The sequence below is a fragment of the Indicator indicator genome, chromosome 19 (assembly GCF_027791375.1).
Source record: "Indicator indicator isolate 239-I01 chromosome 19, UM_Iind_1.1, whole genome shotgun sequence".
NCBI lineage: Eukaryota > Metazoa > Chordata > Aves > Piciformes > Indicatoridae > Indicator > Indicator indicator.
Window position 1 is genome coordinate 1,838,244 of NC_072028.1, and position 26,480 is coordinate 1,864,723.

General features: G+C 40.7%; 1 protein-coding gene across 1 annotated transcript; it reads left to right on the forward strand.

Moving 5' to 3' along the window:
• The first annotated feature begins 5,137 nt into the window (after nt 1-5,137).
• Nucleotides 5,138-11,560, forward strand: DYNLRB2 (dynein light chain roadblock-type 2). Its single transcript, XM_054389481.1, has 3 exons — nt 5,138-5,243; nt 9,522-9,689; nt 11,517-11,560. The coding sequence occupies exons 1-3, from the start codon at nt 5,138-5,140 to the stop codon at nt 11,558-11,560; spliced, it is 318 nt and encodes a 105-aa protein (XP_054245456.1).
• Nucleotides 11,561-26,480: the final 14,920 nt, after the last annotated feature.

Below are 26,480 nucleotides of genomic sequence, written 5' to 3' on the forward strand. Positions count from 1 at the left end.
TATTATTTTAACTGCTTGAGATAGAAGCAATTTCACTGACACCAGTGGTGCAGAGCCACAGCAACTAAAAGGGGTGCAGGACAAAAGCAGAGTTATGCATTTCTGGAAAAGAGGAAGAATCCCTCTTGCTGCAGCACCACGCAAAACAGAGCTGAGAGCCCCAGGTGTCCATAGTAGGATGTGGGCAGTTACAACTCATGACCTCTTGTTCTGCATCCACTCTGAAGGATTTTGACTTCAGTGTTGCTTTTAAAAATACTGTACCCTACTCTTCAGAAATAAGTTCTGAGTGCGTGCATCATTATTTGAGGATAATTTGCAGAGGTGGATGAAAATCGTGAGTGTTTGGACTAGCCGATTCTCTGCTTGGTTGCATCCTGGAGGAGAACTAACCTTTTCTCTCTCAAATTGTCCACAAAGCTCAAGGAATCAGTTCAGATCTCTCTCTGTGACTTTTACTTTCCTGCTAGTCACTGCATTTTTTACAGGGGTCTGCTTCCAGTCCCACTGTGCCCCCAGAGGTGAATGTCCTGAAATTCTGAGACTCAAATCAATGCCATGATCTGAACAGATAAATGATGTACCTCTGCTGTTATGCTTAATTAACTTAGGGCATTTTAGGCTCTCTCTCCAAGCACCAGTCTTCCTTCCTCCCATGGATACCATGAAGTCCCGCAGTGAACCTTATTGTTATGACCTAATTTTTCTACAAACTGAGAGGTTTAATTTGTTCAAATGCCAGGCAAAGGGAACAGAAACTTGGAATTCTCCTGGCTGCTCTAATTTAGTTTCCTGAGGTTTGAAAAATCAATAGGGGAATTATCTTGCTGCCTCTAGATTTTAACTTAATAATTAAAACATAATTAAAAGGATGACATCAGTCTACTTAGGAAAACTGTGGCTTTTTCTGCAGGTTCACTCAAGAACTTATATCCTGCTGATTTGAGACAGTGATCTGGGATTGATTCCTCTTGGTAGGAAACCCCTTTGTTACTAGAAGTGCTGCTGTTACCAGTTCCAAAACCAAATGAATAACTCTTAAAAACAACATTAGCTGCTAACTGCAATTTCAGGTGACTGCAATATTTTAGTAATTTGCCCTTTTCTGGTTCACTATTATTAACACTTATGCTCAAATAGTTTCTCCAGAGAATCCAGCATGGTCAAAAAAGCACCTCTTGGGAAGTTAACAGTAATTAGATGTACATGCTTTATACACATGTAAATATGCCCATCATATCCATAAAACTGCTGTATATGAAGCCTCATGTCATCAATAAAGCTGAGGCATTTCTTGCTGAAATGATGCTGGCAAGTACAACTAAGATATGAGAAAGCACACCGACTGGTCATTCATTTCTTGGCAGTAGGAGAATTTCATGTTAGAATCTTAGCGCTCCCTAGGTGAACTGTGAACATCTTTAATGAATGCTGTCCACTTCAGACCATGTGGACATCATGTTTGACACCAGCTCCCTCACAATTACACTCCCTTCGCAGAATCCTGTCACAAAAATGCCCTTACCAGACTTGACCAAAGACAAATACAGTCATGCAGGTTTTCAGTAGTGACAGACAGTTGGCAGTTCTGCAAAACAGCAAAAGCTGCAAAATAGTATCATGGGTAATAGGCCCATTTTCCATCCACTTTTCCTGCTCATCCAAATACAGGTTGGCCATTGATTATTACAGTACTCCACCAGCTTTTTCTGCTTTACTAGGAGGTCCATCAACGCACCTGTATGGTCCCATGCTGCGGATACTCAGTACATGCTGCCATCCTGCCAGCTTCAAAATGAAAGTGCAGGCTGGAGCAAAGTATTGTGGGACTTGAAGTTCAGATTGTAACATGAGAGGCTTCCTGTTCCAGTTCTGCTTCTGGTTTCTGGGGTTGGGGTGTTGGTCTTTTCTGCTGGGTGGGCTGCAGGTCAGGGAGTGGGGGAGGTGACTGACTTCTGCTTCTGTGTTTTGCTGAGCTTTTCTGCAAATAGGCTGAGGTACTTGTACATTGCATTACCTCTTTATATTCCTTATCTCAGCCAGGGTTTTCTTGTGTGTTACTTTCCCACTTTCCCTCCCATCTGTGTGGGGAGAGGGAGGCTTGCGAGAGCAGGCTGATAACCCAGGACACTCAGTATTATGTCAAAATAATCACATAATACCAAAAAAACAGTCTTCCTTTTTTTTTTCCTTTTGATATTTGTAAAGATTGTGTGCTAAGAATGGACTCTAAGCTTTTAGCTACTATATCACACTATCTGCTTCCACCAAAATACCTATTTGGCTAGAAATAAAAGCATAGAGGAAAGAACCAACTGTACAGTCATCAACAGCATCACTATTGGTCCTGTATGAGTTCGTTCCACTTCACAGGCCAACAAAACTGAAAGCTTCCAGAGCCACCCTGCAGCATGGACAGTGAAGCTACCACAAAATCTGACAGACTTTTACAGTTATGTGTAATCAAAATTATTGGTTATAAAAAGTTCTTCCTAAATTGAGTTGATTTATGGTATTTCATTATGACTGGCAGCAAATCAAGATTGTTTACAGAAGTTCAGGGTAGCTCAAGTCCGTTAGTGTTCTTCACTTCCTCCCTACCTCTTCCTGGGTCTCATGGTTGAAGCAGCAAGGAGGGAAAAATTCTTATGTACTCACCAGCAAAATCCTCTTCTTAGTTTCTGCACAGAGAATGACTTCTGTCATAGTGGGGGTGGGGGGAAACAACAAAATTATTTTCCACTCTTTCAGTTGACTTTTCCCCTCCTCAATCTTAACTATAAATGCAGGAATTAGTTCAAACACCAGAATACAAGTGCAAGCACTTGAAGTTTAAGCTTCTCACTTGCTACTTTTACCAGCAAATATTTAAGCATATTCACACCTAGGTATTTGCAAGATTTCAGTCCCAAATTATGAAGAGTTTCTGGTTTTCAGACAGCATCACTCTGTTCCTAATACTGCATTCTCTACTGTATATCACAGGAATAACTACGTTGCTTGGAATCTTAATCCTCAGTTAAATTTCAAGTAACCAGGAAAATATTTTTATTTATGTCTTAAGTCCAAGACAAAGCTTATCTGAGTGCCTGTAGAAGTCTGCATGTTTCAGTCTTTCATGCTGAGCATAAATAATGCTTCCAAGAATAATCCTGCATCATACTAACTGTCATTTTGGCTCCAGTTCAGTATTTTTTGCAAAGATGAGCTGATATTTTTATTGGTTTTATTTAAAAAAAACCCAACATGTGGGCATCTTGCATCCATGAAGGAAAACAGGAGTCTTGAAAGAAGCCTTGAAAATTAAAAAATAGCAATAGGGCAGGAGAATAAGTGGGAAAAAAAACGCCTCCATTTCATTTTTTCTAAATCCCTGGAATTGCCAGTCTAGTTCCTGGGGGGAAGATCACCACTACATCTTACAGGATGTTATCCTATGGTGTGCTGGCTTTAACTGGACTGTTATAGAAAGGATCACTCCTGTGACCAACAGTAGGATCTAGTTTATATTGTCTAACCTATGTTTCCATTTAAGAGCATCTATTGCTTGTATTAAAACAAAATTGGCCAGCAGATGTTCTATCTCAGATTCAGTAATCATGGACTGGTGCCGTCAGTCGTTCAGAAAAATGAAAAATATCTCTAAAGATATCTCATGCCCAGAAATGCAGGAAACCGTCCTTCTTGTTACAAAACAGCACAGGTGTATCAATGCAAACCTCCTTGCTGGGCCAAACTGTTCACAGGTGAACCACAACTCACACAGCGAAAAGTGACTCACACGACCATTATCAGCTCTAGGCACAGTGCTCTTCATTGCCTTCCATAGCATGTCATAAAGATGTTGGGTTAGCTCCTAAAATAGCAGCTTTTGTAGTAAGCATACTGGTATTTCTGGTAATTTCTCCTTTCCCTCATTAACCAGACCTTAATTCAGTTATACACTAATCTGAAGACAGAGCAACCTCAATGCTTCTGATTTATGCTGCCTCCTGCCAGTCTGAAACTTAATAAATTCCTGGAATAATATTGTTGCAGTAGATATCACAATCCCACACAACGCAGGACCATAAAGCCACATTAAACAACATGCCGATTCACTGCCACAAGTTTCAAACACAATTAAGTCCTTCAAGAGTTGTAGATTAATAACTATCTTGTTAATTTGCTCTTCACATCTATTAAAAATAAGAGAAGGGCAACTGCTGGTTTCCCAAACCCCTGTACATTGCAGAAAAGGGAAAAGTCACTTCAGTGACAAAACCCCAAGAAGCTTCATACACAACTCAGCCTAACTCTCTTCTCTTAAAAGGCCAAGGAAGACTGCTAGAGGCTTTTGAATGTACCAGCAGTATTTAGTGTGTGCATGGAGGAAGATGGCTTTTCAAATGGCTTGCACATGAAGTTTGTTCCCCTCCTCCTCAGGGAAATCAGGTAACTATTTACATTACAGCATTGTACAAGCGGTCTACACCATTTGAGACGTCTAGTAAGCAATGGCAGCACACAGCACTTGGGTTGATGATTAATCTATTTATACCCTGAGATCACAGCGAGCTTCCACTGGTGAAAAACAAGCTCTGCACACCCACACAGCATCTAACATCTGTGACAAAACAGAGCAGGCAAGGCAATGCTTAGACACGGGGAAAAGAAAAATACTCGTTTCTAACAAGAGTAGCTAAACTGGCGTCTTCGAGATTTAGTCAGTCCCATCTTTAAAATAAACTAACAAAAACACCCTCACTGTGCCCCGGGCCGCGCTGCAGTTGGCCCTGCCCGCTGCTCCCTCGGGACGTGTCCCCGGCTGCCCCTCAGACGTGACCTGTAGGCTCCAGCCTAGGCCGGGAACCGCACTGAGGGTCCCGGCCGCAGAGGCGCAGGAGCCACCGGTACGGTGGCCGCAGGCGCTGCCGATCTGGCGCGTCACTTCCTCCACTCCATAGCAACGGCGGCGAGGCCATGGCGGCGGTAATGGGGCTGCTCCCGCCCGGGGAACGGGGCGGCGGGGGAGGCCGGGGCCGGGGGGGAGGCCGGGCCCAGAGCTCCGGGGTTGCCTTCGGGCACTGCCACCCCGCCGCCTCCTCCCCGGGGCCCGCACTCGCTGTCGGGCGGAGCTGTGGTGGCTTCAGGGCGTATGGTGACCGTTGGTCCTCTCTTAGCACAGGCTGAAGTGGATGAAACCCTAAAGAGGATTCAGGACCACAAAGGGGTTATCGGAATGCTTGTTGTAAACGCCGAAGGTAAAGCGTCTTCTGCTTTCTCCAAGCAACAAACTTGGTAGCAGCAAGATGCAGTAACTCATAGACACAAAATGGCAGGTTCTAAGGTGTCAACACCATCTGTTTGCAATGTATTTTGAAGGCATGATTTTCAGAAATGTTTGTTTCATCTGAAGACATGAATGTTTGGGTTCGAGCCATTTCTTGAAGCTCTCCATAGGTTTTATTTTTTCATTCAAATTGATGGTAAGGCAGAAAAATCAAAAGCCTTTACACAAGCCTGCTCTGAAGATATAACTAAAAGTGTCATAATCTTAACTTCAAGAATTCCATGTTGTTATTTATCCCCTTTGTTTAACTAAGCTATACATTGTTTTTCAGAAACAGGTCTTGAACTTGTCTTGGTAGGTTACACAGAATTAGAGAAGCACAGAATGATGGAGGTTGGAAAGGGTCTCTGCCAGAGCAGGTTGAGCTAGAGCAGGTTGCACAGGATGGGTTTTGAATGAATCCAGAGATGGAGACTCCACCATCTCTCTGAGCAGCCTCTTCCAGTGCTCCACCACCCTCAAAGTTGTTATAGGAGGAAAAGCAAGTTTTATGCCATAGAATCACAAAGTGTTTTGAATTGGAAGGGACCTTAATGATCATCTAGTTCCGGCCCTTCCTTCTATGGGCAGGGATAACTTCCACTAGACCAGGGTTCTCAAAGCCCATAATTATTTGACATCCCTCCCTTTTACAGTCCTCCCAAAAATGTATTGCACTAGCAGCAGTTCAAGCAACAGGACTAAGAAGGCAACCTAACTGTTATTTAGTCTTTGGGTGAGGACAATTAAATTTGTGTGCCTGGACATGTTAAGTAAAATGTGTCTTTGTTCACGGAACAGATGATGCAGGTCAAGAGAGTAGTGTATAGCCTAGCAGACAGAAACTGAAAAGCTGCTTTGTGCCTGCACATGCTCATGTCTAGATGTGGCTGTTTGCTAAGCTGAAATGCAGCCTGGTCTCAGAACAAGCTCCATTTCAGCCATTTCAGTTTTCTGTTTCAGTCAATAGAATGTGACATGATCCAATCTTGGACTAAGCTGCACATGAGAAATGAACAAAATCAAGCACTTGGATAACACAAATTATCTTTCTTGTGCTTGCACACCAATACTCAAGGCAAGACCACCAGTGTGGTCTAAGAGAAAATTAACCCAGTTTTCTTGTGTCTTGTTACTTGGGACAGTTGACTTCTTGGCACAGTATTGGTCAAGTATGCTTTCCCACTCAGGTGTGCCACTGCAGTCCATCTCAACAGCTCTGCAGTTACAAATAGCGTGGGGTTCTAAAGGCTGTTTTGGATTCCTTCTGTCTCAATTTTCATCTGCAAAAGAGGAAGAACATTCCACTTCCCTTTTTCACACTGTAGACTCTTCCTGGTAAAAAGTCCCTGCTGTGTTCTGTTCGAATTTCATTATCCTCACAAACCTGCAGAACATGTGGCCAGACTGAAGCTGACAGACAAGACTAGTGCAGGAATTTTGGGTTTAGTTTATCATTTAGAAACGTTTCACCAGATGCCAGATGGGAATACAAGACAGCCTGTATTCTGTGAGGGTGATTCAAGTTACCAAAAAATTGGATAAACAAAGTAAGCCTCAAGAGGTGTGTAGTTGTGGTTTTTGTATCATCTTTGAATATCCATAATTAGCACTGACAAATCTAATTACTTCAGAGCTTTCTGTAGAAACTTTATTTTCTCTCTGTGTTGAAATATTTCAAACAAGCATACAACTTAAATTAATCACAGTAAAAAATACTTGAACCATCAGTGTAGTAGTTAGGTTTCTTAGGCTGTTCAGGTTGCCTAAAAAGATGAACCCCTCTGTTCTTCACTAGCATTGGCAGTTGTCTTTTACTAAGATTTTTGTAGTAGTGTGGGTGTAAAAGTATGCAGATGAAATTGCAGATTAAAGACTCCTGACACAAACATTGCTGTAATTTATTATAGTACTCAGAGCTGATTTGTTCATGGAAACTTATGCTAAGTGTACTTTGTTTATTTGGAAAACCTCATGAACTTGCTGCCCTTCACTGTTGAGAATGATCACACTGCAGCGTTTCTAATGAAGGATTTATTTGCCTTTCTCTAATTTGGGTGGCAGAGGCAAAGAGAATTTGTCCTAAAGCAAGCACAGCTCAGCTTCAATCTAAGGATGTCACTGGTGTCAACTCATTCTCATGTTTTTGTTGGACCTCAGAGGATCATTTAACATTTACCATTTTCATTAAAAGTGCTGTATTTGTTAAAGCAATCATTTAGATACGAAGTCATGTAAACTTGACACCAATTCATTGGTACTTTTAAGTGACTTACTGCTGTGATTATACAGAGATTCTCAGGCTAATGTAGAGCTTGAGAATACCTGTTTGTTTCCATTAAAATACCAGTTTCAGTCTCTGTGTAATAAACATTAGACACAAAGGATGCACTGGGTCATTCTGTACACTTCCCTATGCCATGCATCCTACCAGTGCAGAATTCACATGTGACAGCACAGATTTCAAGTGATTCAAATAGCTCTTCCCTGGGAAAATTAGAGAATAGTCAAATATCTCAAGTGGTTCTATTATTTATTTTGCTCTTTTGCTTCTAATGTTTTGCCTGACATTTACTATTTTTGCTTGTTAATTCCTCTATAATAATCAAATTCTTAAACAAATTCTTACAATAACCAATTATTCGATAATAACCAAACGTTTCAATTTCAGTCTTGGTGCTCTGTTCTTGTATTCCCATCTCTTGCATCTGGAAGACACAATATAGAAATGTATGTGAAGAGAAAACTGTCTTGCAAACTTATATTCTCTTGTCTTTGTTACTAGATAAAATAAACTTTTTATTAGTGAAAGAAGCTTATTCAAGCCAGACAGTTTTCCACTTACAGGATTACTGTGAACCCTGGTTTTAGTTCACCTAGTAGTAGCCTATTAATATAAATCCCATGATTTGACAGATCATTGATAAGCAATGATTCATTAAATGATCAAAAGTTAATCTTGACTTATGTGCTGATATCCTTAATAGCTGGGATCAATAAACTGTGTACTGCCAATTGTCAATATTTTGCTGCTACTTGGAAGGGATTCTTCCAAGGGTGGTTTTTCTTGCCAAATGCAAACATGCCACTTCTGCCCTTTGGTTGTTCTTGGTATTTCACTTTATTTTCTATAGTCCTGCACAAGTCAAATGCTACAGTTAGTGTGGGTTAGATTCTTGCAACCAAGACACAAACAGTGACAGGTGATGAAGCACCGTAACAGGTGAAGTATTACAGAATGGAATCTGACAGGCATTGAGGGGCTTTCAAAAGCAATTAGGCACTTTCAAAAGTTTTGTAAAGCAATGCAATGTTTAGTTGCTACTGATTAATATAAATTATGCTTTGAAAATCATATAGATACCTGAAATCATCATTTGAAAAGTCCTGGTGGTCTGGTGGTGTTCCCACTGACTGGAAGAGGTGAAACATAACCCCCATTTTCAAAAAGAAAGATAAGGAAGACCCAGGGAACTATAGGCCAGTCAGTCCCACCTTAGTGTCCAACAAGATAATACAGCAGCATCCTGAAGTCTCTGAAAGGGCACATGGAAAACAAAGATGTGGTCTTGTGAGACCCCACCTGGAGTAATGTATCCAGCTCTGAAGCCCCCAGCACCAGGAGAACACGGATCTGTTGGAGCAGGCCATGAAGATGATAAGAGGGCTGGAACACCTCTCTTCTACAAGGGTAGACTGAGGGGGGGAGTTCAGTCTGTTCAGCCTGGAGAAGAGAAGGCTCTAGGGAGACCTTATAGCAGCCTTCCAGGACCTGAAAGGGGGCCTACAGGAAAGCTGGAGAGGGGCTATTTGTAAAGGTATGTGGTGATTGGACAAGGGCCAATAGTTTAAAACTAGAACAGGGTAGATTTAGATTGGACAGGAGGAAGAAGCTCTTTACTATGAGGAGGGTGAGACACTGGAATGTGTTGCCCAGAGAAGTTGTGGACACCTGGAAGCATTTAAGACCAGGCAGGATGAGGCTTTGAGCAACCTAATCTAGTGGGAGGTGTCCCTGCCCATGGGAGCAGGGCTGGAGCTGGATGATCTTTGAACTCAAGCCATTCTATGATTTGAGGAAATCAGCATAACTCCTTTCTGCTACAAACCAGAAAAAAACACAAAATCCTTGTTTTATCTCTCATGATCTGCTGTATGTGTAGAACATGCAACTTCACTAAATGATTATTAGAAAATCAATTGCTTACAGGAATTCCAGTAAGAACAAATCTTGATGCCTCTACAACATTCCAGTATGCAGAGCATCTTCGTCAGCTCATCACGCAAGCTTGGAGCGCAGTGAGAGATCTTGATCCTCAGAATGAGCTCATCTGCCTGAGGATCAGAACAAAGAAACATGAAATTATAGTAGCTCCAGGTATACTTCCATGAAAATAATAGTAGAATGGTGTGTCCTTTTCAGCTTCTTTTAATTCTTCATGAATAAGGCTACCGTAGGGGGAAAAAAATGTGTACTTATTTTGAAAATAAGTATTTGCAGATATAGCCATAGGTTAACCATGTAACCAGAAGTGCTAGGGTTTTAATGTACAGAGTTTATAGTAAGCATGGAGGGAGACAAGTCTAGAGCTGATGAATATTCTTGTTTCTGTTGGTTCTCCCACAGGAACACTGGACAAATCTATATACCAAGTAGCATGGTTATACAGAGAATTAAAGATAGCAGATCCATTTTAGCTCCAAACAGATGCAAGCAATTTTATTGTTTTTCCTAGAGGATCATTTTTACTTGGTGTGTTATCATCACTCCCTAGCCATGGGTGGGATTTGTGTCACAGACATGCGGGAAGATCACCAATGTGGTAACTGTGATACAATTATTTTCCTTAAAACAACCAAGCAGTTTCTCACTGATGTTAAATACAAATATATTTTATTGTTTTAGTTGTATCTCTAAAATAGTTAACAAGACCAGATGAGCTGTGGTGAAGCTGTGGTCAGTACAAGAAGAATCAGGCAAAGTGGAAGTGATTGGGGCAAACTGAGATACTAGTGATATGCAGGATTTTGACAGAAATAAGCAGTGAAGGCACACAGAACTGAAAGGAAGTTTCAGAGATCTCCTCAGCATAGCTACTATGGAGGAGATGGGCTCTGAGCTTGTAGTAATGGACAGCCTTCACTGGGGTAGTGCTCTGATGCTGGCTTCATAGCAGGTGTGGAGCAGAGGTATGCTCTAGGTGTGCATTACCTCTCCTCACTGGAGTTATTTATAATGCTGCTATGAACCCAAAGTGTGTGAAAAAATTCTGGCACTGTTGTTAAGTGTTAGCATTAGTCATCAACTGATAGATTAAAATTTTAGCTTGATTTCTATTTTGGAGTATAAACCTAATGCATTTTTTAAATCATGTTTTTTTTACTCATTGATGTCAACTGATGCAATTGATTCTTATTTTGCTTTTGCACTCCAGTTGTATTTTAGAGGGGATTTTTTGGACTGGTATGTTGGACCTGAAAATCAGTGGTATAAAATGTGAACCTTTTTTGCTAACGAACCACCTGTGATTTATATTAAGTTGCTTTTGAATGAAAGTGACAATGCAGAAGTGTGGCCTTCTCCAAAGCAGACATGGCCCTAATAAAGTCACTGGATACTTTCAACAAATGTTTTATTTAAAAGAGACAATGTTAAATGCTGTCCAACTGAATTGTTTCCAAAACTTCCCCAGGCTTTTAGACTTAGTAGGCAAAGTCTGGCATGCTTAGACTTTATTCATAGTAGAAATGTATTCAGATCTTTTCTGCTTCTTTCATGTCTAAATGGGGTTCTCCATTTTGAATAAACTACTCTGAACTGAAAGAAGCTCTCTGCACCTGCAGAAGAGGCTGCAGATGTCAAAAGTTTTGTATTCTAACAAGTGCTGGATTCCAGGTGCTTGTCTTGTGACTTTTTTCATCCCATTTAATATCTTTACAGCTTCTTGAAAGCAAACCCACTGCTTACTAAATAGTTTTAATACAGGATAGTTAAGCTTTATGGCAGATTTTCTTTTTTTTTGCCTGTAACTTCAGATCTTTGCTCAAAATGCTTACCTTTCCGAAGTGTTTATAGTATAAATGTAAGTGCTTTTACTTATGCTTAATAAACAAATCAAAAGTTGGAGAGGAATAGATGAATAAAGAGTATTTATCAGGAAATAAGATGGAATGTTTTAACTAAACATATCTATTTTTTTTGCAGAAAATGACTGTCTCCTGATTGTTATTCAGAACCCAGACAAATAGTCCTACTGTGGCAATATTTGTAGAGAGAGTGATGTAGCTCTACTTGTTAAACTAATATTACTTGTTGTTATCTTGTGTGAAATTACATAGTCCTGTGTTTGATATTAAGTGTAACTCTCATAACTGAAATGGTACCAGTTCAAAGTTGTCTCAGTTTCTGTTGGAGCAAATCATAATGCATATATCAAAGTAGTGTTTGTCTTGTTACTCAGAAGAATAATAATAAAGCAAAATGCTGGAAGCTCTCTTTACTGGGTGTCGAAGCCTGCAGTCTAATGCAGAACTACAGTTTGTTGGTAAGAGTAATCAGCGCTTTTTGTTGACTACAGTAGAGTGCTATCTGATAACTACTTAAGCCTTTAGATCCAACACACAAGCCACACACCTTAGTGACATGTGACAAAAGACAGGTAAAATTTCAGAATGTTTCCCAAGTCAGATCCATGTTTATGCACCAGAGATCCAATCTGTACTGCTGAGTGCACTCAGAGAAGGCCACTGTAGGTTAAGCTACCTACAAATCCATTCTGTTTGGAAGACAGGCTATGTCAGTGCCTTGGGATGAGTCCCATGGCTGCTGCACCTTCCTGGCTTCATACAGCACCCCTGTTCTGCCCAGCTGGGTGCCTCAGCTAAGGGTAAACATGGCTACAAGCTTTCCTGGTTTGTGATCCCAAAGTCCTGCCAAGTTTTGCACTTGAGTATATGTGGAAGCAGTGTGACAGTGCAGGAAGTCTGAGACGACCCTCTGCTTGAAAAAATATCCAGTTGTACTACAAATCATCTCAGGTTATTTGGGTTATATATACATTTTATCAATTGATTATTTAAACTGTAAAAATTCAGATGTCTCCAGCTGGTCACAAGAAGGTATTTGTTCTAGATGTAAGAAGGAAGAACAACAGATGTGTGGAGTGGTTCTGAGGATGAAAGGAGAAATGAATCTGTTGAATACTGCTCAGGGATCGTTGTAGTACATCATATGAATTGTGCTTGAGGTTATGAAACTGATAAATCACTGAATGTCTCAGTGGATATGGAGTCAGCAATTTGCTATTAGGACTATGTTATGTATCACTCAAAACTTGCACAAAGGAGAGCAGCAAAGCTTTTTTTTTCAGATTTGAGTGTTTGCTCTGATTCTGCTGGACAGCTTGGAAAGGCTGTATTTCACTGAGCTGTCTGGGAGAGCTGGTCCTGCTCTTGGGAGCTGAACGTTGAGATCTCAAGGGCTAACAGACAAATTCCATGCCCAAGCAGTGGGCAGTGGGGACCACAGAAGATTCAGTGGTGCTGCGTATTGAGAGGAAGTGAACACAAAAGTTCAGAGGCCCAGAGTGATGGAAATGAAGCACAGCAATCCAGCTGGGCAGGGCTGTTCAGGACTGTAAGGATATTAAAGTCAAAAGGATGCTGTTGGTGGCACTTACTGTACTCGGTGCTGTGCCAGAAAAATTTTCCATACCACTGCACTGGAAAACAACCATTTAAGCTGTTTGTAGAGAAGAACTACATTACCATGTGGGAATGCTGGAAAACCAACCCCTATGTTTTGATTTGTTATCTTCTCTGTTTCTGTTGTGGTCATTTGAAAAATCCAGCCTATTTATTGCTATGCATTAGTGAACATTTTTGCTCCTAATATCCTGTCATGTCAAATGCCTACCCATTCGAAGCTTAGAGTTTTCATTTCAGCACATATCCAAAACTATTGCTGAATTCCAACTACTACTAATGGGTATTTAGGACCAAACCCAGAAACGGTTTTGTTTCTGTAGTTTTCTCTAGCAGCATTAAATTCTGTGGAAATTTCACTCTGTAAGTTCACAAAACTGCCAGAATTACAGCTCCCATTACCCTTCTGTATTGTCGGAAATAATATTGGTTGTGTACTTTCCAGCATCACTGAAAAATGTCCTTCAGCCCACAGAACACCATAGTGCATCACAAAGAGGAATAGCTTCGTGTTTGGCAACATTCTTTCATTTTTTGTCTTTCTGGTGCACGTGTTAGCTCCCTTTACAGACTTTAATCCAATATTTATTAAGCAGCTGATGATTGCTGTAGCTTGATAAAGCACTCCAAAAGACACTTAAGCCAAATCATTAAAATTAAACACGTGCTAAATCATTTTGCTGAAAAGAGTTTTTGGGAAAATTTGCTTTACGCAGATGCATGTAGTTCTCCAAGGGTCAGATACTGTGCACAAAGTAGTTTCTTTCCCCATTCCTATGATAGGCATAGCTGCAGACAAGAGGGCAAAGTTTGGTCCATTTATACTGGTATGTGCAGTAACAAATGTTATGCAAACACATGGGCTGAGCTGTGCTGCTGCCAGCTGCTCGGACCAGGGCACTCTCTAATCAGGTTTCCTTGAAAACACAATTTTGGCAACGTCTTCACTAGGGAGCATAAATTGAAATGCCCCATTTCATTCCCTGGTAATGCGTTCCTATTTTCTGTCTGCAAAAGCAAGCTGAACACGTGTAAGCTTTTCATTTAGGTCTTTCAGTAGGAAATGTGACAGTCAAGTCTAACAGTCCTAGTGGAAAATCCCTGGTCAGCACATTGATCTGAACAGCAGTGGGCCATTGAAAAGAAATCCAGACAAAATAAAGGGATATAAACTTTTAAGTTATTAGAGCACAAGTGTTATACGAGGTCATTTAAGCTGTCATTCATGGGAACCAGTGAAGGCTTTCGCTAGTTAACAATTAAGTGAGAGGTTGAGGGAAAAAATAGCATGAAAGATGTTAATTTTATAGATGATGATTTTGTTATGGGAATGCTGCAAATGTCAAGAATGGCTCTCATTCACTGAAAGGCAGCACTTGGGTTGAGTTGCATCATGCTAGCTAGGCAGTCAGCCAAGGAATAAATTATGTCAGTATCATGTGCTTGTGGTCCTCAAAAGAAAACAGAAAGTTCTCAGAGAAAACACTTTGAAAGTACCCTGGGTTTTCCTTAACATGCAATATTTCAAAATACATGGATCCTTATGAGACAAACAGTCTTGGGCAGCTGATTGAGTCAAGGCAGTTGGTCATTCTGTGTTTTGCTCATCTGCCAGTTAAATACCTTGAAATATTTAATTTAATGCACATTCAGTACATTTGTTAGTCTGACTTTCTATGAAATTACTTGGTATATAGACATGCAGTTACCCTTTAGTCCACATCATGTAATGTTTACAGCAGTATGAATGGTGTTTTTCAATTGAGGTAGACTTTCAGTCTACCTCAAGATGTGTGTAGAATTGTGTCCTTGCGTTTCTGTGTGTTATTTTGATTCCTGCAGGAAGGCTGGAGAGGGGCTTTTCATAAGGGCATCTAGCAGTAGGACAAGAAGGAATGGTTTTAAGCTGAGTGAGAGTAGATTTAGACTGGATTTTAGGAAGAAGTTCTTCAGTACAAGGGTGGTGGGAACTCTGGAATAGGCTGCCCAGGGAGGTTGTGGATGCCTCCTCCCTATGGCCAGTTTGGATCAAGCCTTGAGCAGCTGAGTCTAGCTGAGAGGTGTCCCTGCCCGTGGTCAGGAGGTTGGAGTAGATGATATCTGAGGTCCATTCCAACCTGAGCCATGCTACGATTCTGTGACTGTTCTGGCTTACATCTCACTCTCACAAAGCCTCCTCTAGGTAACACAAAAACCCTCTCTGGATTGAACTAAGGAGTATAATGAGATAATGCAGTGTACAACAAACCTGAACCTGTTTGCAGAAAAGCTCAGCAAAATGCAGAAGCAGCAGCAGACCTCCCAGCAACCTTCCCCTATCCCCAACCTGCAGCCTGCACAGTGGAAAAGACCTACACCCCCAAACCCAGAAACTGGAAGCAGAATCAGATCATTTTGAAGCTGGCATGATGGAATCGTGGTATTGAATATCAGCAGCAGATTGAGCTCACCCCATGACACTGAGAGAAAGAAAAGTACAAATTGCATTCAGGTGCACAGAATTTTGATTTTTTGATGCACACTATAAATCATGCTGCTAGTCAGTCACATATCAACCAGGGATCAGAAGCTAGTTTGGATTTCTTGCCCATGGAGTTGGTCACATTGTGAATATTCTTAATTCTGGGCCTTCGAGTCCCTGAGGAGCTGGCTCATTATTTCACAGAAGTAAGCAAAGGATTGAACTTTGCTATCCCTAGAAGGCCTCAGGACTGAAAGTATTATTTTGTGGGAGTAGCAAAAATAAGTTATGGGCCAGAGTGTGCCAGGCAAAAAGTAGTCAAAGCGAGGTTGGGGTGTTTGTGGGTGGAAAAAAGAATCATTAGGGCTCCAGAGCTGTAACTGGCCATCTCCTCTTGCACTGAGCAATCAGTTGTTGTCAGCATCTCCTTCTGTGTGTGAAATGAAATATATGATCACTGTTTTTCTAGTTAAAAACCTCTTGCCTTTCCATGATTAAAAGCCAGCTTTGGTTTTGTTAAGAGATCTCCTTTAAAAAGGTGACAAATGAGGAAAACTGAGTAAAGTCAGTTATCCTTGCAAGCTTGTGACCTAAACTATAGGAGGGTCCTGGCTTTCTGCACCTGAAATGCTCTTGTAGCAAGCATGTGCCCTAGAGTGGATGAGATGGATGTCAATATCAGTAACTTTTCCAAGCTGACTGACAAAGTTTTATTTGTTCTTGTTTCTCTCACTCCCATAAATCCAACTATCATAAACCAAGAAAGTATTGTCATATGACATATATGAATAATTTTTAAAGTTACTCTGTAGATAAATGTTAGAATGAAAATTCGCTCAAAAGATTTTTTTTTTTTTATGAAGATTAACTATTTTCTCCACAACTTTTGAGAAGAGTTTCCCAGGTTTTTTGCCCATTGTGTGAGGAATTTCCACCTCAAATCCTCTAGATGGTGCCACAGCTACAGCACATCGCAGGGAACTCATGGTTATGTTTAATGCCTTGCTTGTTGAGATGCCACTTCAATTGTATAGCCTACAAAACGATTTATGACTTCAACTACAGTACTGTTTACAGGTTTATGCAGCATAGCTGGGTTACCTACAACTTTTTTTTTCTAAATACAGCAGTGCAGGAACTGTTGTGAGGTCAAATGATTCCCTCATCTCTTGAAACCATGCCTTAAGTGCTGACAAGGGCAGAGGTGGTCAGCTGTAGCTTGTAGTGCTGATTAAGCAATAGCAATAAACCTCTTAAAACTCTCAACAGGTGTTGCTCCATGTGTATATTAATGAAAACTTCAGAAGCCATTTTGTCTTCCTTCTGAGAGCTGATGTAAGTACATGAAAGTTGCTTTCTTATATCAAAAGCAAATTGATAATAACCTTGGTTTGGTTGTAAAGGCAGAAGGGGTGGAGGCACTGTATTTGGTAACTGAGGAATTTTGTTATGTTCTGCTAACTTTTCTTGTACTGAAGTAGTTGAGCAAAATCTGAATTGTGAGCACATTGCTACCTGGGCTTAAACCATGCATGCGTTTAGGCTTTCAGACTGACATATCAGTCTGTTCCATTACATTATCATCTCTAAGACAGCCACTCCCCTCTTATTTGAGTGGGTCAAGTTTAGTCAGAACAGGCATATCTGCTTGTCAGTAGTAGTTCTGAGCTTTCAGGGACCTAATATGGTGCTTTGTGTGATCTGCTGTGGATATAGAGTTGTGCATCACAGAATCCTGCCTTGATGCCCACTAAAGCAGTTACAGAGAAGACCCCACTGGTGGCTAAATTGTGTTGAGCTTAGAATTTGCTGACAATGAGGGCTGTTTGTGATTAAGTTGTATGGAAACACTGGGTTCCAGAAGTGTGAAAACCAAGGGGCATAATCTGGGAAGGGGATTAGCTACTCAGCCTCTGTGTTATAACTGAGACGTGTTTATTAGCTCAAGAGTGTGTCCTTTGTAAGACTAAGATCTTGACTACCTTTGCAAGATGTGTCTGTAAAAGATGTTTTCAGACAATATGGCCTGAGCCATGGAACTACATTTACAAACTTTATTTCACTTTGATATTTGCCTCCTTTCTGATGTAGATCAACACCTTGCATTTTAGACTCTTTAGTAAGGCTGGACAAAATTTGGTCAGCATTTCTAATTATATATTTTAAGTTGCTTTTTGGTTATCTTTTATGAGATGAGAAACTGATGTCCTCTCTACCTGACGCTGTTAAAACACCAATAATACTGTTGGTAGAGTAGAAATTTTACTTACTGGCCAGATTTCATTTGGGGTAAAGAGTCTGTTCAAAGGCCAGCTCTAGTTTCTATTAGATGTTGCTATAGTGATTCTGAGGTGATCAGTGAGAGCAGCTAAAGTTCAGTGTTTTTGCTTACTGTCCTAGACATCTAGTTATTGTTATTTGACCTCTTTAAAGTACAGCTGTCCTTTACTCCAGAGGATAGGTGAATAACCACAGCATCTGAAGTTTGCATAACTATTTTTCATATTACTGAGGCATTTCAGCTTGCAAGGACTGAAGGTAAAATCACGAGCTTCTGTGACCTCTTTGGGGCAACAAGTGTGCATAGCCACATTCAAAAGTTCAATCAAGATAGCCAGAAACTAGTTGGTTCCCTGCCAATCACCAGTTAAAGTTAAAATGCCTGTTTTAGTACTTCACCTATCTGCAGTATAGTGTCTAGCCTTGGGACACAGCAGGCTGGAGGTACTAATAAAAGGTGGGATTTGGGCTCTTAAACCAGAATGGCCTTTCTCCTGCTCTGAGGTGTTCAGATGTGAGGTATGGTATTAGAGTGCCCTGGCTGGCTGTAGTTGTCATCTTGGGAGAAAGAATGGATGCAGCTGGGCTCCTCGCAGTTTATGTCTTTATACACAGTCATCAAAAGTCTGGTCTACAGCTGCCAATGGACAGGAAGCTGCTAGAGAACTGGAGTGAAATTTACTATTGATGTTTTTTGGACAAAAGCTGTATTTTCCATTACTTGAGTGTTCTGGGTGGTCTTTGATGAAAGTCCCAATTAAACTGCTGTCCAAAAAAGGCAATCTTCATTCACGACACACTTATTATTTCTTCTTCTCAGCTGGGTCCAGAAGTAAGAGTTCCAAAGTATCACAACAAATCAGCGTAAACCAAGGAAATCCAAAAACACCACAGCAAATGTATGCACAATTCAGAGAATTCTCTACCCCTAATGATACCAACTCATTTACTAGGGTAAGACTACTTGGAGCAATTTCAGAGATTTCTCCTAAAGGCTTTTTTTCAAATATAGTTTGCAAAGTTACTTGTGAGGGTTAATGAGACCATTGCTCATAGCACAGTCATGAGGGAAGTATAGTGATAACAGAAGTGAGTATGAGGCAGGTTAAATTTTTATTTGCATTTGCAGTTATTCTGGAAAAAATCTTGATTTCAGAGGAAATTAAATGCAATTGTAGAATTTATTCTATGTCACAAACTCTTGGGAAAACTTCTGTGTCGATATGTGACGCTGGCTCTTTCCCTAAACACTGCCCCTTGTCCGTTGCAGGAGAATAATGCAGCCAGTGACTCCTAGACTGGATTAACTGAAAATCAATAGGAGAGTCTTGGTAGAGACATCCATTACTTGTCTGACAGAACTCAAGTTGCTGTAAATCTTCTGTCCAGTGTAAAAACTGAAAGCTTGGTTGTTTGGGGAGGGTTGGTTTGTTTGTTTTTTATAGTTACAATAATTGGAATTAGTGAACGGGACACTTGTTCTTTTGGTATTGGTGCTAATCTTGTATTGTTGTTAACCCTTCTTTGTAGGCAGCTCAAGATTGTGTCTCAGGGTCCGAAACCATAAATAAATCCAGTAGTAACCTGAAAGCTTTTAGAGGTGGTATGTGGTAATTGTAAAGCTTTCTGGAAGGAGCAAGGGTTTGTGCCAGATTGCAGTGCTGGACTACATAACAATTCAGCCTCCCCAGGTGCATTCTTCCTGCACGTGTCTGTGTAACTTAGTGAACCTTTAAATGTTTTAGTCACCTTCTTTAGCTCCCTGTCAGCTAACCAGTGAAATGCATTATTTCAGTTTGTTGTTTTTTTGGTTTTTTTTTTTTTTAATCTTAGAAAAGCTTAGAAAAAGCCAGCAGAATGATCATTCTAAAGATATGTTGAAGTGGCATCAAAGCAGCATCCTGTGATGGATTTCTGTAGTGCTCTTGGAACTGGCAAGCTCTCAAGTGAATGTAAATATATGACTTTGACACCATGAGAGTGGAACCAGAAGCCCCAGTGAAATACTGTATGCTATCTTTCGTGTGGTGGGAATGTTCCTGTGAGGTTGTACATGTAAATTAAAAAATAACCATGGGCATATGGTTTCCAGGTAACCAAAGTATAAACATGGGTACAGGCTCTCTAAACACAACTTGCATTACACCATCAATCATGATTTGTGGGAATCTGTTCTCTTTTGAGAGACACTTCAGTTTGTCAGCAGCAGTGATCCGTGATGTGAGGGCAGGAGCTACTGCCAAGTGCCAAATGTTGAGGGCACTTTTCAGTCTTAATCCAGCTCCTTTCCCCCTCCTTTGTCTATTTTATTAACACTTTCTCCAAATAGAATACCTCATTTATTAAATGGGAGTTTTCACAACAACTTACTGTGTAGAGTATTTGTTTCCTTTCCAAAGTTCTCATCTTTTTTAGAAAGTGGCCTTTCAGATCCTGCCAATTGTCAGAGTGCCTGAAGAGGTTACAGGCAGGGATAGTGTATCCTGATGAACCCTTGAGCTAAGGGGAAGAAGTGAAATGGGAAATTGAAGCACCAGCAGGTGATGATTCTGTCCTGTGAGAGTGTCTGGAACATGGGAAGTTCCACCTCAGCATGAGAAAAAAAATTCTTTACTGTAAGGGTGCTGGAGCACTGGAACAGGCTGTGCAGAGAGGCTGTGTGGTCTCCTTCTCTGGAGATTTTCAAGACCCATCTGGATGCATTCCTGTGTGACCTGCACTAGATGATCCTGCTCTGGCAGGGTGGTTGGACTGGATGATTTCTGCAGGTCTCTTCCAACACCTACCATTCTGTGATTCTTTGATGACCCTCCTTTTATCCTAATATATTTCCTAGATTTTATGCAGTATTGTGGATCAACTCCTCTATGTTTGAGGCAGGTTACCCATCTTATGAGTGTCTGTAAACCTATATTGTACTCTATATTTTACCTAACTTTTTCCCAATCTCTTCTTTTGTTGCTGTTTTACATTGACCCATTAAATATTTAAGTATTTTTTTTAATGAAAGTTTTCTCATCTCATGCACTGAAATTGCACATGACTGAAAATTCCAAACTGTTGCCAGCTTCCTTAGGTACAGCAGCAATTATAAGAAAATAAGTTCAATAGCAATTCAGCACTGAACAGTTACAGCAATTTGTAAGTGATAGTGCAGTGTGCTGGTATTTACAGATTTTTCAGGTTGTGATTCTCTTGATCAAAGAAACAATCTGCTGTGGTATGAATCTGTTTGACAGCATTTGTCAGTGTCTTCTTCCTCTTCTCTGACAAGTGAACATGAGGGTTTACAGTGAATAAACTCTGCTTGGAGACTCTCATGTCAATATAGTAAACATCTTTGGTTCTAGACTTAAAATCCTTGTGGAAAAAAAATGCCAGTGATAGCTGCCTGACAAGTGTTAAAGGTACACCTGAGAGGGTCTGTCTTTCTCAGCCAAATTCTAGTAAAATGTTGTTTCTGACACCAGGCTAAGCTCACTGGATGTAAATGAAGGTTTGGTTTTAGCATGCTCACTGTGCAGGTGGAATGCAATTCAGGCAAGTAGAATGTAGCTGTTAGTCAATGCCAATGTAGTTTCTAAAATATAGAAACAAAACTGAAGTGTAGTTTTGTTCCTAAATTGTATCAAGTGGATATAATTTTATTTAGGAAATCAGCTTTTGACTCTTTTGGCTGGGAAGGTGTATTCTGATGTTTAGTCTGATCCACTTCTATGTCTTAATCCAGGGAACTTAATTTTCAGTTGCCAGTCTTACGATGGTTAGCTGTGCTGACTTGACTGGGTGGAGTTTTGAGTGAGTGGGAGATGGGAACTGGCTTCAAGGACTGCCAGGACAATGCTAGGACACAGTCTTGGGTATTGATCCTGGCATGTACCTACCTGGCTGCCCACAGTGCTGGTGAAACTCTGAGTAGCTCAGGTTATCTAAAATATCTGATGCTGTATGTTGAGTGTGAGTCTTCTTATGTTTGTTTTGTTTTGGTTTGGTTTGTTTTTTTTCTCCCTCTGCTCATGGCAATGCAGTAATCATTGTCCATGACAGCACGTTGTTGAGAAGTGTGACAACAGCAAGTCACTTAGCTGCTGAGTGGTGACATTGATGCTTTAGGGATGGGGTTACATAGCATTTATTGGTCAAGCAAGATTGAGGCGATGTGGAGCCAGGAGAAGGTGAGCCTAAATTCATGCCTAAGGAAGGAGGTGAGGCTGTAGTTTGGTCCCCAGGTGCTGGGCACGTGCCAGCAGTCAGTTCCTTGTCATGACCCAGTTCTTTGTCATGATCTCTTTGTGTGCATTCTGACTCTTGTGTAATTTCTAAAGCAAGTTTCTGTACCTTATCCCTCTCATCCTGCATCAGACTTAGTCCTGGTGAATGTTCTGAGACACAGCTACTGCCGTGCCCCTCGTGCCTTCAGTGCTCTTGACTCCTTGACATGATGAAGGCAGAACAAATGTGCAGCTCTGAGAAAAATCAATACTTTGAAGAATGTCCTGAACATTTTTTTACTGAGAGTTTTGCAATTTCTGGGAAAGAACTATGTCATGCAGTGGTTCTTGCAGTTGAGTGAAGTGCTTTAATGTGACATTAGAAAAGGAGCCTTTTAGGATGCTTCCTACTGCATCACTGACATGCTTGATTAATTTTCATCTTTGGTCAGAAGTACCTTTTAGTTTGCATTTAATCAGCCAGTTGTGCTGCAATGATGGAATTCTTTCTCTGGCCTAGTTCTGTGCTAGAACGAACACTACATTAAGGCATCAATATCTTAACAATTTTAACCACATGGTGGGATTTCTAGAAAGCATACATAACTGAAATTGCAAACATTTGTAAATGTCTAATTTAGTTAATCGTTTTTTGGTGAAGAGCTTTGAAGTAATCCCAGACTTTTTTGTGTACCCTTTTAGATCCCAGCTGGGCCTGAATGGCCTTTAACAAAAAGCCAACCAGGGTTACAAATGTGAGACAGTTTAGTACAGACCTTCCACTGCTCCATCACTTAGACCTTCAGGAAAAGCTGTAGTAATTAATTTGGTGGTTTATTAAGTACAACTGCTGCCACTTGTAGGGCATTTTCCTGCTCAGATTTTAGAGAACAGCATTTCTTTGTGGCTATCCAGAACATAATACTATGAAAAAAACTTGTGCTTACTTTGGGGTTTGGTGCTGTACTGAGGAAAGGAGGATAGCTATTTGAGACAGGCAAAGTCATACAGTACCTGTGAGGCTGAAATCCCAGTCTCCTTTCTCTGTGCTGTCTCTATTCTCTTCCCATTCAAGTAGCAATGCTATCTGTTTTTGAGAGTTGGTGCAACTTTTTCTTCCAAGAAGATAGCAAGTTGGTATTAATATTTATAATGCCTGAAGAGGACTGAACATGATGGAGAGGAGATGAACCAAAGAGAGGCAATATTTGCTAATGCACACAGAAGTTCTTTGGTCAGAGCCTGATCCTGAAATCTGCCTTTGTATTTGAAGGCCAGGTAGAGTATCTGCACTTCCACAGTGAATCAGAGCTGTGAGTATTCCAGACTAGTATCTTGCCTCTGACAATATTCAGTATATTTTGTTTTTTACAGGCAGGTGAAAGACCTTTTGCTACAAGGACATTGAAAAGTATAATTTTGCTGTTCTAAGGGTTCAGCTCATGTTGGGGATCTTTAGTTTCTCAACCTCATGGAGAACCAGAAGGTCTTGGCTTATTAACGATGTGTTATGTGATCTTCAGCAAACCACTTCCTTGTGCCTCTGCTTTGCCTCCCACTCTTTTCTGTCAGTTTTCCAGAGCACAGGCCTTCTGCTATGTGCTTAGTCAGTGTCTAGTACAACGGGGCCCTGATCTCTGTTGGGGCCTCTGCTACCACTGTAGAAAATAAAAATAATCCTCACAAACAGTGATGCAGGCTGGGAATTTCAAAAGGGCAGAAGAGCGAGTCGGTTTTCATGGACTCCTTTAAAAGTCAAAGCTTTATGCTCAGAGGCTTAAGGCAATTCTCTGAGATCAGTCCTGTTGCTGTTGGCTTCAGTGATGTAGGACACCAGAACAGACTCCAGAAATCTTCCATTATATCAGTCTACCCTTTCAGATGTCACAAGGGAGATTTTTAGAGCAGCAGATTGAACCTCAGATAAGATTTCATGCTGTAATTACCAGAGGGATTTATTTGTCCAAATCTTTAAGCACTGAGTGGAGAAACGCACGTACATCCCTTAAGAAAATGTGTGTGTGTTTCTCCTCTAAGCTGAGCAAAGAATAAACTGACATGTAAGCTGACATATGGGTAAAAAGATAAAGTTATTTATCAAAGCAAATATCCAGATTTTCCCTGTACCTAATATAAATATTAGGAATGGTGTTATATAATGGCTGTAAAGTTTGGAATTTTTTAGGTTTTCTAGCTGTAAGTGTAAGCTAAATTAAACTGATAGTTTTAATTAAATCTGAATTGGCTGTGGTATTACACCACTTTAAAAGCCACTGGAGACACTAGAGTTGCATTTAAAGCCCAGCATTTTAATTATTGATATCTACATTTATTATTGTGGTAACTGTACTTTAATGAATGTGTTGAGTACTAAACAAAGCTACAAAATCTAAACAGCCTTTTAAGAGCATGTTGATATCAGCTACACTTAATTACCTTGGTCATCCACTCTAGGTAAATTCAGATACTAAAACTAAGCTTTAAAAGGTGATCAGGAGAAACTGTAAAAGTTAAGGGACAAAAATGAAGTATTTTCCCTTGAAGTTAAATAACTGTTTGCAGCTGGAGTCTTCTGATCTTGTCTGCCCACTGCTGTGTCTAAGGTGCTGCTGTACTTTCTGCACTAACCTTGCCGTCTCTCCTGTGTTTTCCTACGGGGTGTCCTAGAAAGCAGAAAGCATAATCATAGTTAATTTCAGGAGTTCTTAGGTGCAGCACCATCTTTTCATCTGTTGGACATAATGTCTGACTTCTTCCAGCCCTGTGGAAACTGAATCCAGGTGTGGTGGCAGGTGTATGCTGTCATGTAATGTGACCTAATACCAGTGTGAAACAGGATAAAAGTCACCACTACCCCAGACACCTCTGCTGCAATGCTTTGTTCCTAAAGGGAATGTTGTTGGGATCTCCCTGTATTCATGAGGCTCCATCAATGTTGGCTACACCCCCTGGTCACTCACTTAGGATTTTCAGGGCATGTTTATGCATCTGGGAAAGAGTGGGCTGTGTCCTGCTTTCCATGTGGTTGATGTCTTTGTATCTGGCTTCCTATCAAGTGAAGGAGCTGTAGGCTTTCAGGAGTAGCAAAAGGCAATGTTTTACCAAATTTAGCCAGGAAGGCCAGCACCTCTGTGGGAATGTTAAATTGGCTGTGATCCCCTAGTTGAGATAGATTTCCCATATTAATTCTATAGGCTATTTGACTGTTCCAGAGAGGGGACACCGTGTCAAATGTAAAGCTGAAAAGCGTTTAAGATTTCCTTGTAGTAAACTGTTGGAGAGGTTCTTGGCATAATTTGGTTCCTAGCTAGCTGCATCTCTATCCTTGGGTAGCTGTAAGAACTGCCTCACTCCTCAGTTTCATGCTCTCCTCTTCCTCAGATGCAAAACGAGCTGTAGTAGGGTCCCAGAAGTGCCTTTCTGGGAGATTTTCCCTGCAGTTGTAATCGCCGCTTTAGGAGTCTGTTATGCTGCTTTGACCATACAATGTACTGTAGGGGGGCTGAGACGGGGGAAAGGATCTAACTGAAGGTTTTGGAGTAACTTCTGCAGAACCATATTGATTTCATCCCTATTAAATTCATTGAGTTTTCCCATAAGAGCTCTTTAATTTAACCGTAGCTAAAAAATGCTGTGCAAATTACCTGGCAAGAATGCTGCGGAGTTATAAGGCCTTGAGGCAGCCCCTTAAAGGCAAAGCAGTAAAGTTGGGTGAACTATTCACAGCCAGGAGTGGTTTTATTCGATGAGTTTACCACTTTGTCTGTTCACAGATTACTGACAAACAGCCACTGACTTTTTATGAATTTGTTCATTATCCCAAATTATTCAATGCCTGGTTTATGCAATGCAGTTTTAGCTTCAGGGCTGCTGGCAGACTGATCCACACATACAGTTTGAATACCACTGTTTGGAACTCTTACAGCAGAGCCCTGTAAAACTCGGTAGAGGCCTGGTGTTTTATTTCTGGGCACATCTATAAAACTTAGCAGAAAATTATATCCTAACCATAAAATTCTACAGCTTGGTTTAGAGTAGTTATAATTTTCTAGTGATTTCTATATGTTTTTAGTAGCGTTTATGTAAAAAAAATTTTTCGTCACTCAAGTTTCCATAGTTTCTGAGAGCAGAGAGTTAATAACGTGGATGTGTGTGTGTTTTAGGGAGCTGTCCTGTTTTATCCTTGAGTTTGGTTACAGTGCAATGATGCTGATAACCATTTTTTGCCATTGGAGTGTAAATGAGTACACACTCCACTTGGTTCTGCATACCATTAATACTAAAAGCCAAGCCATGTAGAAGGGGACTGCCTAATACACGAGCATGTTTGATTTTTTGGTCCATTTGAGCAGAATTAAATACCCATGTCTATAGTGACTCCTCAAGGAATGAGGTTTCATTAGTGAGAATCGAGCTCCACTCAAATTCCAACATATCCCTGAACTTCAGGAGTGTTTTCTTGGGTTCAGGCATGCACTTTTGAAGTGGTGGGACATTTGGACTCTGTTAGAGA